We start from the raw sequence: 15788 nt of genomic DNA on the forward strand, positions 1-15788 counted from the left end.
TTTATTACCTAATCTGTTCTACATAAAGAAAGGGAACTATATCACCTTAATTTTTACACTTTACAGAACTGTACATAAACCAAATATAAATCACTCTTTCATGCTTTTGCTTTAACTACCTTGCACCTCCGTTCTGCCAACTGTTGTACAGTTTGTGACTGTAAATGATTTTCTGTGTCATTCTACTTAAAGTTTAATATCTTGCAAACAAAGCAGTGATACTTCTTTCTGTTTATATTTTTATGTGACATGCACTCTTTATATAAACAAGGAAGGGAATATGTGATTCATTTTGCAGCCTGTGGTCCTGAGTACATATTTCATTATCTTTGACGTATACTATAATAAATCTATTCAGCTGTTTATTAAAGCACTTGAGTGATTTGCAACACACCACTGAACATACTGAGTAAAAGTAGCATGCCATTCTCTGTCATTTCAAGGACCAACATTTTGATAGGAAAAAAGACAGAGAATGTGGAGTAAACATTCTCAGTCTAAAAATATAAGTTGAGCACAAGCAGCCGATACCTAAAGGTAATGGACCCAATTTTAATATTTCCCCGTGTTTCTTTCATTCGGTACTGTGCTGTCCAATAAAAGGAAAAAATACCCTCCAAAAAAATGGGGCCTGAGCTACTTATAACAAGGTGCTCTTCACTTTATAGACACATAGGATCTTCATGTAGCATCAATAAATCACTGTCATAATAGCTTTCAGTAATGTATTGACTATACATCTGTAAAACATGTAGAGAAGACTCAGTTTCATGGCATTTGAAGAAAATACACTGGCTCTCTTTATAGCAGAGAAGGAAAAGGATGAATGTATGGCTAAATGTATTATCTGTGGTAAAAAAAAAAACAGAATGCAACATATTTTATGAGAAATGTAGTAATAATATTTAGAAACGTTCTTGCCTATATCATAGACATGTGAAACTACTAATGATCTTGACTATGATCTCATTTGGCCATGACCAGTATTTCACGTTTATCGATAGATCATAATATTTCATGTAAAATGAAACGGGTCTCTTATATTGATGCACCCACAGATAATTGTTATTGTTATTACACCAGATTCTATAGTTCTCTCCAGCTCTTTGGAGTGTTTAATGTCTTCCAGCTTATTGTTTGTTTTAATCTTTTGAGTAACTTTCTCATCTACTAGTTGCTGAACAAAGTGTAGCATTTTTAGATCTTTCAGAATTATTGCTAATGTTGCTTTGTATCACTGGATGTATAAACAAGATATTGTCACTTCAAAAGGTTATAATATGTCTATGAATTGCTTGTATAGTGTATTTCTGCTGCCTCTTAATGGCAAAAAAACAGTTATTGTAGGTTAAGTGCAGCGAAGGAAACAGAAATGGCTTCATTGTAAAATCATTGGGGACTCCTAATTATCTCAAACTTGATCTCATTAGTCTCAATATACCAAGCCAATACCAATATACCAAGCTATAACAAATGACTTGAATGTACTACATGTTTTAGAGAGTGTAGTGTCATTTCTGGCCTCCTATGGCTGCAGACGCACCAGCAGCTGCTGCTCTGCTGCTGATTTGGCTCCTTTTTTGTCATGGCGTTTTCATGTGACTCCTTTCTGAGGGAGTGTTTACTCTTTTTTCAAGCAGCTTAGCTTACTGTAATCAGGTCGAATATTTCTTATTTGTCTCACAAATCCTCTTAGACATATTTTGTTCATTCCTCTTTTGTGTTTTTATTTACCACCTACTATTCTTTTTGGAGACAGCTTGGATGATATTAAATGCAGGGAACACTGTGAACTACTCAAAGTCACATAAAAAATGAATGAGTTTCCTGTGGATGCTGCACTACTTAAATGGACTTTTCAACCCTAAAGTGGGGGCTTAAAAGATACAGGGAACACCATCTGTAAACTGTCACGAACACAAAAATATATACAGTAGGTACATTTTAAAAAGGGTTAATTATTATACTGTAATATAAAATTCCACATGTATGCATAAGAGGTTTTATTACCTATCAAATATGTGTGTGGTGCTTGGTGCAAAGAGTCTGTTTAACAGCAAGGTCAAATGATGTTTGAATCTTCTTTATTATTCAATATATCAAAGCAAATTAATACACAGCAAAATCGTGCTGAGGGCAGGCAGTGGTATCCAATTGAACAAATGAGCTCAAAGGGGAGAGTTGGAGAGACAGAGTTCAGAGGGGTGGCACAACTTCTCAATTTTTTTTATTTCTTTTCTTCTTTTTTTTCTAGGTGTAGAGCTTAATTTTTCAAAGTCCCAAGTTTTCAGACAGTAAAGGACTCATAGCATGAGCATGGGATTTAAGTCGAACAACAACAGCAGTACTTATGGAACCAGCAAAACGTATTCTGGACGCAAGACCAGAGACTGCAAGCTAATGGAAAAGCATTGAATATCAGAGCAGGAATGTGTAGTTGGTCTTGAAACATGGTTGGTTTTTCCTCAGAGACAAAAACATTAGTCTTATTCCAGCAGTTTGAGGAGCAGTGCTATTTATCAGTATTGTCTTCTTTTTAGAGGACCTGAACCATATATGACCATGGTGGAGCTGATTGACTCTTCATGTCAGGTTACGTGGTTTCAATGTTTCTTCTTGCTAGACTTCTCGATCATGGTCTCCACCACCATGGAAGTCTCCTCATAACCTTTAATCTTGCGGCCATTGGAGAACTTCTCCACAGACTCCACCACCTCCAATTTCTCGTAGCTCATGGCTTCTGGAGTAAAGCTGCCAGAGCTGCTGCTAGTGCTGGTACTAGTGCTGGAACTGGAGCTCGAGCTGGTGCTGGCACCACGGGGCGCAGGCTTTGGAGTGGGCCCACTTGGCCAATTTTCATCCCGGCTTTTCTTGTGATGATCGGCAGCTGGGGTGGGATCTTTGGGGCCAGAGGGTGAAGGGACTGGGCTTGGATCTTTAGAGTGAGGGTGAGGCTCTCCGTTCTTATGCTTCCCTTTACCTCCATTGTCCTTACCTTTTCCACCCTTATTATCGTCCTTTCCTCCTCCTCCTCCATTAGAGGGCAGGGTGGGATCGAGAGGCCTGGGGTCTACTATTGGCTGAGGAAGTGGAGCTGGAGCTGGAGTTGGAGCTGGAAGTGGAACTGGAACTGGAGCTGGAACTGGAGCTGGAGGAGAGGGTGTGATGGGTCCGTAAGGCTCATAGGGAGACATCATTCCATCTCTGATAGTGACGAAGATGTGGCCGGCTGATGGCGTGGAGGTGCAGAAGCATGGATCCACGTAGCTGCCGTCGCCAGTTACAAGGACATAGCGGCCCTTAGTGTAAAAGTCAGCAATTGGCTCAGGCTTCTTGTACTTCCTCATTCTGTCTCTGACGATGTTACAGAGAGTGTCAAAGGCTTTGCTGATCTGAGCTCCATCTGGGACATCCTGTGGAGACACTCCAGTGAGAACAGGTCTTTGCTTATTTCTCTTCACCCTCTCCTCCTGTACTTCAACAGATGGGATCCCCTTTAGTTCTTCATCTGGAGCCTCTCCAGTGGCTCCCCCATTTCTTTCCTCCTGGCCACTGTCCATTACATCTTTCGGGGTCAGCTCTTTCTTCTTCAGGACCTTCTTCGCCAGGATCTTTTGGCGGGGCTTGATGCTGGTGATATCTTGGATAGCCTGGGTGATATCTGGACACAAATGAGGTCATAAGTCAACTAGCTGGAAATGGGGAATTTAGAAAACAACCAAATTGTGTATACACAAAAACACCCAAATGTTCTGGGATGCTAAAGACAATAAAGGCATTTATTTTTTCAGCTTTGTAAGACTGAATCTCTAAGAGAGAATATTGTTGTGTCTACCAATGGCAGCAGATTGCATGTGCATTCAGTAGTGATTTTCATTGTAAATCAGCTGGGATATGCTCATGGTGCCGTTACCTCTCCCCCTGCTTGATGAAGTGGGTGTGTGAGTGTAGCGGTAATTAGTGGTGAACAGGGTAATGGGAGTGCCAATTATTGCTGAATTCAACCTGCAGGAAAGAGAGTAGTGAAATGTCAGCCATGCCACAGCAATGCACTCAACAGCTTTGCTATGCAGGGATACTGGTAAGGAAATTCATATTATTCAGAAAAAGGAAACAACAGATAAAATAATGCAAACATAGCTCATCTGACATGAAAAAAAAACTCTGCTGGTTGTTGTGCTAGTGCAGTAGAGGGAAACGTTTTATTGTCACCCGGTGCCATCTGCTGGCTATTTCTGCACTCTACATTAACCTATTTACAACAGCATGTGAATGAACAAAGTAAGGAGTTTACGGTCTACAATTACACTCAGATTATTGATTTATATATATTTATTTATATATAATAAAGTCAATAGATTTAAACATTTTCATAAATAAATGGATGTGTGGAGAAGGCCTTGAAACATAATTTAGACCTTTATGTAGGGAGATAACATTTACATAATTTTACCGTAATTGAAATAAATGTTATTGGTAGCAAGTCAAACATTTGTGCTGGGTGGAATCTGGACCCATGACCATAGCTGTGCATCTGTCGATCGAGTGTAATGTATCATGTTAGAATTTAGCCATGTAAAAACATTATGTATTGCTTTTACATTCATGTTGGATTTGCTGGGGATCAAAATTACTGTTTCTTTGCAATTATTTCAGCCTTCAGTGAAGAGCTCCATTCCCCTATACGTCTAAATTTTCAGTGAACAGTTGACCTCTCCACTCAGTCCTTGCATGTCTGTGTAAGCATGTCTCTCTGTGATTCAGAAAGGTGAAGGCAGTCTACCTGTTGTCTTCGTTTTCGATGATCCTCTTGTACCTCTCCAGCTCATTCTCAAGTGATGTCTGGTACATGGCCAGGTGGCGACATTCACTGGTAAACTTCTCGAGGGATCTCTCAGCTTCCTCGATCTCCTTCCGCAGAGATTCGATTCGCTCGTTGTACATCTGGATTTCATCATCATAATTCTCCTGTGTGTTTTTGATGGTTTGCTCCAACACTGTAGTCTGAAAGAAGAGAAAGAGGCATGGATCAATTAATAAATTATGATTAAAAAAACCTCACAAAGCCCCTTGAGGAGATTTAACAGCGCAATGCTTTTTACAGGGCACATAGAGATAGACAGCCAATCACACTTACATTCACACCTAAGGGCAATTTAGAGTCATCAATTAACCTAACGCATGCATGTCTTTGGACTGTGGGAAGAAACCAGAGAACCTGAAGTGAACCCATGCAGACATGGGAAGGACATGCAAACTCCACACAGAAGGGCCCCAGCCAGGATTCAAACCCGGAAGCCTCTTGCTATGAGGCAACAGTGCTAACCAGACCACCGTGCCGTCCTTAGTAGTTAAGTGTTTGTTCTAATAGATGAGAGATACAGTGCATAAAATAAGCAGTGACAAGCATCATTGTGCAGATAGCAGAGGTATGTATTTAGTCAAAACCTGTAGCGGCCAAGCGAATAAACACCTACATTGGAAATGAAAACAGGCACTAAATTTAATTGTGTGTTAATTCCATTGAACTAGAGCAGTCACGTCTTTCCCATTTCATATGGTAGAAACTCTGTCACTAAACCTACGTATATGACTACCCTTCTGTCATGAGGTGGTCATGGCTCACATCTAAGGACGCTTCTGCAGCATCTAGCTATTAGCACAGCAGGATAAAGGCCTATTTAATGCCTTGCAGTGAATAGTTTTATTTGTTAACTTAGGAAGCAAAGTGAAATGAGGAAATTAAAACTAAAATGTCTCTTTTAAAACCTTTCTAAAACCATGTTGACCTAGAAACAAATGAATGCAGAAACAGTGATTGGTATATTTAAAAAAAGAAAAAGATTACTAATTAGTATGTTGACTAAACAACAAGTATACAAAAGTTTCATTTATTTACAAATGTATTTATTTATTTATTTTTTTTGTATGTTTTTATATCTTCTGTTAAGATCTACATGTTTGGATAATAAGAAACACTACAGCCCATGAGTTGTCTTTTATTTTAGACCTAAAACTTAATTGGCAATTTGTACAGTCATTTTTAAATTTGTGAAAATAATTTGCAGATTAAGCATGTAGGGTATGTCATTAACATGAAATCTGTTATCATGGTGCTCGCGTGACTCACCTCAGTCTGTAGACGTTGTTTTTGAGCCTGCAGCTGACAGAGGGCGCTCTTATATTCCTCCAGCTGACTCTGTAGCCCTGGCACTTTCCTCTGGGCCAGTAGTTTTTCCTGTTCCTTCACACATTGAGCAAAAATCAATGAGAACATGCAGACAAGCACAGTGTATCTTTACAGCCTGAAGATCATACCACACACAAACACTCACACCCATAAGTCAAGTAAAAGCTTTACTGATTGATTTTTCAATTAAAGAGCACAATGCCAATTGCATCGGTAACAGCAGTGATGTTTTTTCCATTTTGTACATGGAGTGCTGTTGTTAGAACTTTACTATTTCTGACTTCCCCTTATCATTTCTACTGTTGAAATGCATCTTTACTGCTAATTTAATTTTAAATTGTGATCTCCATAGCATAAGCCTGCAAAATTGGAAACAAAATATCAAACTAAATGTGAAGTTGGTGAAAGTGAGCGTTAAATTTGCAGGCAATATGCATCCTGAATGAGATCATTAAGGCAATTAGTAACACCTGTTTAAGATCCCGAATCATATGCTAAATTTAGGATAAGTAGAAATAAAGAATTGAATCTGAGATGATATTTTGATCAATGAATAAGTTCAGTTCTGGACTTTCCGGATGTTGTTTTGATGATTTTAGGTTTATCTCCACCAATTAGCAAATAAAAATATTGCTGTAGCCAGAAAAAAAAATTGGCCTAATAACAATATGCTGAATAAACTATCATTAGCCTACCAAATAGGTAAGGGCAGCATTTATGGTTTAAATATCTTTCAAGTTTGCGGAAGTTTTATGTTTGACAGTTTCACAGTGATTGGTCATCAACATATCAGAATCAGAATCAGTTTTAATGGCCAAGTAAGTTAAATACATACAAGCAATGTGATGACAATAACTTTAGGTCTTTGGTTGAGCGCAGGCCTTTAGCTAGTTTGCCTAATCAGTGACACTGTGCAGAGAGGAAGCTAGCTTGTATTTTGCCTGCACTACGTAGATTAACATAACTTTAGCTAGTGAGCCAACAATGATAAAGTAACTGAAAAAATCTAATTCCATGGAAGTCATTTTTTTCTATATAAAAAATATCAAAATAATTAAAACATTTTGATCAGTTCATTACCAGGCATTTAAGATGTTGAAAAGTCAGTAGCTATATACTTGATACATGGATATGAGCTTCAGCTCGGCTAACAAGCTAAGCTAGCTATGTTAGAACTTGTCTTTTCAAAAAGTCATGGAAATCACTGGAAAAGCTTTGTATGCTACTCACAGGATTCTCTAAACTGTGGCACTTTCTTGGCCTTTTAATCTTTTGTCCTGTTGTTATTTAAACATGTAAAACTTAACAACAACATAATGTTAGAAATAATTAGTCGTCAATAATAATTGGGGTCAATATGGCAAAATTCCCAGATGTATCAAGTTAAACACTAAAGAAAAAGACAACATAAAGTGGCTTGTTGCCAGAACATCTTCTTTGAAACTTTACAGTAAACAACAATTCATCCAGAAATATACACTCGTGAGCTGTTTTTCTTTTTTCTCCATTCTTCTTTAATTAGATTTCAGCTCAACAGCTGCCAAGAGATGTGGCTCTTTATCTCTGCCCACAGAGATCTAACTCAACCAATTAAAGTATGTGTGCATCCAGAGCAACTCTGAGATATATTTGTATTAATGAAACTCCAATCTGCTACACAGATGTCAGTCACTATGGCACAGTTCCTCAAAAATTTGCATACACAGGTTGTTCTTCCGGGCATTTGCTTCATGTGTCAAATTGACTGTTTGACTGTCTGTGCTTTTGACACATGCACACACTCATGTACTGTATTTAACAGAGAAAAGGCAGGCATAGTAACCTCATCAACCCGAGACACATAGCCAGGGCTGACACACATGCAAACACCATCTCCTCTGCCCAGGGACTGCAGTACACTCACGCACACACACACACACGCGCACACACACACACACACACACACACATACATACACACACACACACACACACACACACACACACACACACAGTGACAACATTAATGACCTTACCTCGGAGATGCCTGCTGACACATTGGGAGCAAGTGGAAGTGTCTGGTTGATTTGCTGTAAAATGTTCACATAGGTCTGGATCTCTGCAAGGTTCTGCAGGGGAAGATAATATAAAAGGAAACATACAACTCAGCAAAAGAAAGAACATCACTAAGCATTTCCATTTTGCAATGTTAAACCACTTTATCTGCTCAACTCACAAAGCTCTTGCTTATTTACTTTGCACTTAGGTGAGAGAATGAAAGTATCCAATAAAATGCTTTCATTTAGCTGAAATATATTAATAAATGGTGCTAGCATTTCTTTAGAGTGAGGACAGTTTCTTTTAGAATCCATTTGTACAAGCCTTATCTCAGGCTTAGTAATATAGAAGATTTATATTTCCTCTCTCCAGAGGGATACTTCAAAGCTCAGGATTACAAGCCCAATATTCATGAGGCAAGACTTCCTATTCTTTCCCACATAATACATTATAGTAACAGCAGCGCCCTTTGATATGCTATCTCAATATTGCCGTCACAAGTCACAGAATAATTCATCATCAAAAGCAGTATTGGGTGAAAATTAAAAAAGGACAAATTGCTCTGGCAATACAAGTTTATGGAAAGTACGACTCATGCATTGTGTAAAATCCTAGATTTCTCTTGTCTCAGTATTTTTGTGGCTGCTGTGCTGCACCTTCAAGCAATTTCTACTGCACAGTGGGTAATATTTCAGTGTTTGTCTTTCCTCTGTGCTCTACTGTCATATGTCAAAACCTGTGAAGACAGTTGTTACATTTTCTTTGTAACCATTTCCTCACTCACATCACGGAAAGTAAATTGTTGCTAAAGCCCCAGGTACTGTACATCATAACACATCCTTTCACACCCATGCAAGGTTTTGTAACTTGTCATTCAAGGAGTAGCGGCCTGAGGTCAGGAGGAGACACTGTGGTCCAAAATACTTTTTTGAACCAATTATCTTTGAAGTGGATCATGTTTCTCAACTGACTGTGAGTTATCCAATAAATCCTTACAAAATATACCACCCTGAGATCAAAGTGATTGTCAACAACAATACTGGCAGAATTTCAAAATGTAATCGCCCTTTAAAGAGCATGTGTCAGAGATATAAACTGCTTTGAATGATGAAAAGGAGTTATTAAAGCTGTTTCTTAGTGAGTGGCTTTTATGGGCCAAGTTTATCAAAGCCATCGATAAGGAATGCTGTCTATGCAATTGCTCACTTCAGTGTTACTTCAGTGCTGTATGTTTGCTCTAGCATCAAAACATACCGATGTATATAGGCTGATAAAGCCCTCAACACTCTCCCTTTGGCCACTGACAAAGCTATAGATTCCTTTAGTATTCTGTTTTATTTATTGACGCTTTCTTTTTGAAAAAGTACAAATTTACACCAGGGTGGCTCGCTGTTCCTTGTTCGAATCCTTCTGTATGGAGGTTGATATATTCTCCCTGTGTCTGTGTGGCTTCTCTCCGGGTTCTCTGGCTTCCTCCCACAGTCCAAAGACATGAATGTGTTAGGTTAATTGATTACGCTAAATTGCCCATAGGTGTGAATGTAAGTGTGAATGGTTGTCTGTCTCTATGTGCCCTGTGATAGACTGGCATCCTGTCCAGGGTGTACCCTGCCACACGCCTAATGTCAGCTGGGATCAGGTCCAGCCCCCCGCGGTTGAAGATGATGAATGGATGATGGATATTCGCACCATGTATACTGTACATAAGCACATCATTTTCACAGAATAGACTAATAACACATAATTATAACATCTTAAAATATGTTTTGAAAGAACCATAATGCCTTTTGAATCATATTTCTTATCAACACAGTGAGGAAATATTTGATGTTAGTAAACATTGCTGCAAAACTTTGACTTGCAACCAATTTAGTTAGTTTTCCCCTAGTATTCTTGCGATACAATATCCATTTACAGCTACTTAAAAGGGAACTGTGCTTATTTTCAAAGTTGGTTTGAGGCGGTCTAAAGATATTGGTAAACTTGAACAATTCTCTGTCAGGACATGTTTGATTTACTAAAATCTAAGCAAAGCCTTAATCAAAGTGCTTTCTGTTGCATAACGACTAGTAGGACTCACAATGTAAATTCCAATGGCAAGTGTCCAAAGTCTCGCGCTTTTTATGATTTGCCAGTGATAAAAAGAAATAGTGGAATATAAACCTAGATATATCTAGATTGCACGGTTTCTCTGTAGGCTTCTTTAAATCAAAACACAAATGCTGTTCAATGGAAATATGCAGTTATGGAGAAAAAGAAATAATGAATGGAAAATATAATGTAAGTGCCATAAAACTAAATAAAATCAAAAGTAGAGACACATGCAACTCCATAACTACATGTCTAAAAACTCTTGAGGAACTATTTCTTCTATTATTTGTTGTATTTGAACAGAGACAACTGTCTGTTTGAAGAAGTGTGTTTTTTTATTTATGTATATTTTTACAAGTGGTTAGTTTTGTTTATGCAATCAAAACAATTATTTTCAGCACGGCAACAATGAGATCTCATTGAGATATATGGATTTCTATTCAAAATATGTATTGTATTGCAAGATTTGTTTGAGACCATGGATTTGATAATTAAGTAAGTTTCCATTTTTGGTTGCGCTAATTTTGATAATTTACCATCAGTGCCACTGACCTTCTTGTGTCTATCTTTGGTGGAGTTGAAGTCATCCTGCAGGAACTGTGATTGGATCTGGTACTCCAGGTTTCTTAGCAGAGCACTGTCAGCCTCCTGGAGAGGAGGAGGAGAATATGAGAACAAACAGCAACAGGGGACAAAAACTAAAAGAACATTGAGTTTATTAGGAGCCTAAGACCACGCAGTCCTACAAAACTCTTCATTGTCCAACCCAGTGCCATACAGGCAATATGAAACAGGTTAAGCTCTCTGTGGTATATTTAACACAAATGATTTATATTCATTATATTAAGCAATCCTAAACACATTTTTCAGCAAATGAATTTCTGTATTTCTCCAATTAATATGTCAAAAATATAACCAAACCAATACAGAAAACCGTTTCACTTTCTTTCCATTTTAAATATTAATGATAATTAAACTACTATGTATTTCAGTTTGTATGATTATGTAAACAAACACAAATACAGTACCTTGTTTAATTGCTCCAGTGTGCCCCGCAGCTGTTCTTGATAATCACATTCGTTTCTATATCTGGAACATAACACATCTCAATTATGTGATAACAGAGGTACAATATGACTTTATTGAGCTACAGTATTCTATGGTTTTACCTTGAAAGACCTGGTTGTTATGAGTTGCATGTTTGTGTTGTTTAGGATGGATGGACAAACTTATCTGAAGTATGACAACACTGTGTTTTTAATGTGTCAGAGTAACCAGAGTGGGCCAATATTATTCTTAACTCAATCCATCATGCGGAGACAAATGATGATTGCTCTTCTCCCTGCTCCTTTTTAGAGTGTGAACATTTTTTTCTGGAGTTTTGAGTAAAAAGAAAAAAGAATACCACCAAAAATATTGCTGCCCACATACAACTGATTACAATTACTTTACAAGTACAGTAGTTGTAATTAAAGTGTTGGTTCATCTAAATTACATTTTATAAAATTGTCCCTCTCAAAATGTATGCATCAATGCAGGTATTATATAATTGCCAACACATCAATTCAACTGAATGGAATTTCATGTGTGGTGCTAACATCATTTGATATTTGTTACTCTGGAAAACTCACAGACCTCAGTGTGAACAAATTTAACTGTAACACTCTTTCTACCAGTCAAATAAAACCCTATTAAAAATGTTTACAGTGTGTTCTGTAGTGACATCGAGACTGAGAAATGTTGCAGTTTTGCATAATTGTTATGTTTTCTTATTGACATCAATATGCACATTAAAAATTAAATTCCATGTATCCATTCTATTTAGTGGTGGTGAGTGAGAAAATGTGTATGACGCTCTGCTACTTTTTCAGTGATTTGGGAGAACTGACCCTTTAATTTACCGATATTTCAATGCTATGTTTATTTACTGAATGTGTTAATGTTTATGACTTACTTTAGATTGATAAATTTGACTTTGCATCCACTCTGACATCGATTATGTATACATTTACAGTTTCCCTTCTGCTTTTCTGAGAAGTATCATTTATCTGCTTTTTTAATTATTGAGAACCACCATCGTCACTTTTTAGGATTAATGTTCTTTTCCACTTCTTTTTAATTCTGAAAACTTATATGATGTATTTCTAATCATTCCATGTCTGACGAAAATTAGACCAATTCACCACTCTCTTACTTGCTGGTGTATTCATCCAGCATGCGGCAAGCATCTCTCAGCTCTCGCTCCAGCTTGGCATGGTCAGAGGAGAGCTCCCGGATGCGCTGCCTGTTGACTTCAGTCTGCTCTGTGAAGGCCTCCTCTAGACCACTGGCCTCTTCCATCCGCTGCAGTGTCTCCAGCTGTTTGCGGAACACCGCGTTGCGTTGCTCCAGGACTCGGGCCCTGTTGATGTACCGGGCGAAGCGGCTGTTGAGCTCCTGAAGGCTCTCCCAGCCCTGGATGGCTGAAATGCCTGCAGAGGAGTCCATAGGTTCCTCATCGAAGACATCTGAGCGCTCATACTTTTCCTTGCGCACCTCGTGCAGGTAGCTTGTCTTGTACATGGTGGTATGCTTTCTTTCCGTGGGTTGATGGTATCCCCGGAGTGCTTGGTCCCCTTCCGCACCTTTAATGTCTGAAAACTCAGTTGCTCACCCCTGGCTGTCTCATGCTAGACTAAACGCTGCACAGCACTGGCTGTTGGCGAAATAGTCCCCAAAACCTCCCCCTAGCTGTGGCCGCACATGCTATGAGCCTGGGGCCTTCCAGAGTTTATTGTTGCCTTTGTGGCAGAGATTAGAACAGCCATGCTGTTGATGACAAAGCAGAACCACAAAAACAAACCATTGACTGGCCCGCGAAAGCACTGGTTTGTCACGCACCATTATTTTGCTTCTTAGTCAGCTGCTTTCTAGATCCCTATTTGATATGGCAGATTGGATGCAGGCCCAACACAGGACAGAGAGGAAGTTTCGTGCAGTGCGATTTGTGTGGACTGTGGAAAACTATTCCTGCCAGAAGTGGCCAAGTGTTGTCAACTGTGTATACTGAAAACAAAAAACACTTTTTGTGTAAAAGTGGATGCTAGTTGTGTTTTCGTTAATGATCTCAAGCATTACACAAGGCACGCTAAAATACATAAATGTTTTCATATTTAGTGATAATTAGGCAACTGGATATCAGGACTCATTATACAATGAAGAAATGTTTAATGGTTGCTGTTCATTGTATTAGCTCTGTCTACAGCCAAAATAAAATGGAAATGAAAACAATGCAGAATTGAACTTAGCAACTAACTGTTCAGCCCTAATCTAAATATGTAACAGAGGTTTCAATCTTTATTTCTGTTCTGCTGCAAACAATCACAGAGAAGCCCATATTCAAATGCAAATTATGTGGCAATGTTGGTGTTTTTCTGGGGAGATGGCTCTGAAGCTGAAATACCTCAGCACTAACACTTTTTTAATAACAAGAAAGATTGTTGTTTTTTCCTCAAACTGCTTTTAGCCGACATCTCTGTATTTCTTCATTTCCCTTTTACATTGAGAGTAAGAGAGAGTGATTGAAAAATGAGTAAGAGACAGAAGAGCCTCTGCTTTGGCTCACTCTGTGCAGGCTGTGGTACAAGGTCAGTCAAAATGTCTCTCTGGACAGATCTAGAAAGCTGTCTGTAAAACAGCTGAATGAAACACATGTCAAATGGCTTTACATCAGCATATCAGCGTATTCCGGCTCCAACAAAGCTGAGATGAATGAATGAATGTGTTGGCGCGTGGCTGCAGGAAAGTGCACTCCAGAGCCAAAGTCATCTCCTCGGTTAGTGGCTACCCTCCATAAATTGCATTAAATCAAACAAGGTATCAGATGATTAATATTTTGGTATGGTTCTTCTAGGTGACAAAGGTTAACCTCTAACGGAATACCTAATAACCCCGCTGGCAAACCCCGCTACAGAGCAGGAGCGCAGGTTCAACAGGGTCACAGTGGAGTGCTGCTTCGGGTTGACTGCCTCCGTTATTCTTTTCCATACAGCGTTTTTATGGGCCCCTTTTATTCCACTCTTAAGACTGACAAAAAGCACATCTTTATTTTGCTCCATCTAAGATGTCAGGATGCCGATCTCTGTGTCGGAAAAGTTTCTTTTCTAACCAGTGTTTCTTGTCTCCATATTTGACCTCAGTGGGCGAGGCCTCCGAACCAGGAATATTTAAGGGCATAACATGTTAACGACGATCGAATTCAGCCGCTGCATTTATCAAGGCCCGCTCATTTGCACGCTGAGATTGGTCAGATACGAATGTTTCATAAATGACACGTGGGTCCTGTCATACGACCAATTCTGCGCTCAGATCTGCGCCCGTTTTCACGCAAGATTGATAAATGAGGGCCAATGTGATGAGGACCTTTACCTGTTCATCAACAGGTACGTATGATATCTTACAAAATATGACGTCCTATATAACTGAAACGGTGACTGAAGTGGACCACAACAATAACTTAGGCAAAAAGAGGTGATGGTTAGGCTTAGGTATCAAAAACAACTTGGTTAGCGTTAGATAAAACGTTCATGGTTTTGTTCAATATTTCACAGATACAAACACCGGCAGCCATGTGGTTTGGGACCCATCCATCTGTTTGTGTCCTGTGTGAAACCAAACTTGTGTGACTTATGTAAATCGAGTTATGTATGTAACGCACTTCTCTAACTTCACATACAGAAGTTCCATAACAAACATATTTAGTTTTGCCCGAATTTATAATATTTAGTGTTTTTTTTTTTTTTCTCCTAAATCTTACCATACCCTGCATGTTGGAAAGTTAAGCTAATGGGTCCTGACTAAGCAGCTATATGTGAAGAGTTCGGAATGAGAATGTGTTTGAAAAAAGCGGAAAATGTGTTTTTAAAAACAAAATCATCTTCTTACCCTTTTCCCCCCAAAGCTGTTGTTAAGTAAATATCTCAATACACTTATGATGTGTGTTGGATATCACTAACTACCACATCTTCCACTTGAAAGGGAAATGGTTCACTGTGATAGAACATCCTGGTATGGTACCAATGCTTGTACCAGTGCATTTCAGTGTGGAATTCTTTCGAAATCCCTTTCCACATTGTTTACTGTGGCAAGATGAAAATGCAACTACACTTAAGGTCAACTCTAACCTGCATCAAGTTAGAAGGTTGATTAGGAAGTGGAAAGGATAGTAAGAAGGGCTCCCACAAGAATACTAATAAACTCCTGTGTCTTACAGAAGCACATAAACCTGGACAATCAGGTACGTGCAGCTGCACAAATGCATTCACATAGAGACAAAACGAACAAGCAAAGACATGTGCATGTACATGGAATGGTTGGTAATGACTGTGAACTCGATTTCTAGCAGAGAGTTTGGACGGCTATGTCCCCAGCAGAAGCATCATTTTGCCAAAACAGACTGCCTCTGTTCAGATTTAAACCTCATATATATTTGT

General features: G+C 38.8%; 1 protein-coding gene across 1 annotated transcript; it reads right to left on the reverse strand.

Annotated features, from left to right (window-relative positions):
• Window positions 1-2603: 2603 nt before the first annotated feature.
• Window positions 2604-12879, reverse strand: bfsp1 (beaded filament structural protein 1; the record flags this gene model as incomplete). Its single annotated transcript, XM_083923449.1, has 8 exons — window positions 2604-3661; window positions 3914-4005; window positions 4784-5004; window positions 6131-6244; window positions 8205-8297; window positions 10870-10965; window positions 11346-11406; window positions 12512-12879. 8 exons carry the CDS (start codon window positions 12877-12879, stop codon window positions 2604-2606), a joined length of 2103 nt encoding a protein of 700 aa, XP_083779575.1.
• Between the last annotated feature and the right edge of the window lie 2909 nt (window positions 12880-15788).

Source organism: Echiichthys vipera (assembly GCF_963691815.1).
Source record: "Echiichthys vipera genome assembly, chromosome: 11".
Taxonomy (NCBI): Eukaryota; Metazoa; Chordata; class Actinopteri; order Perciformes; family Trachinidae; genus Echiichthys; species Echiichthys vipera.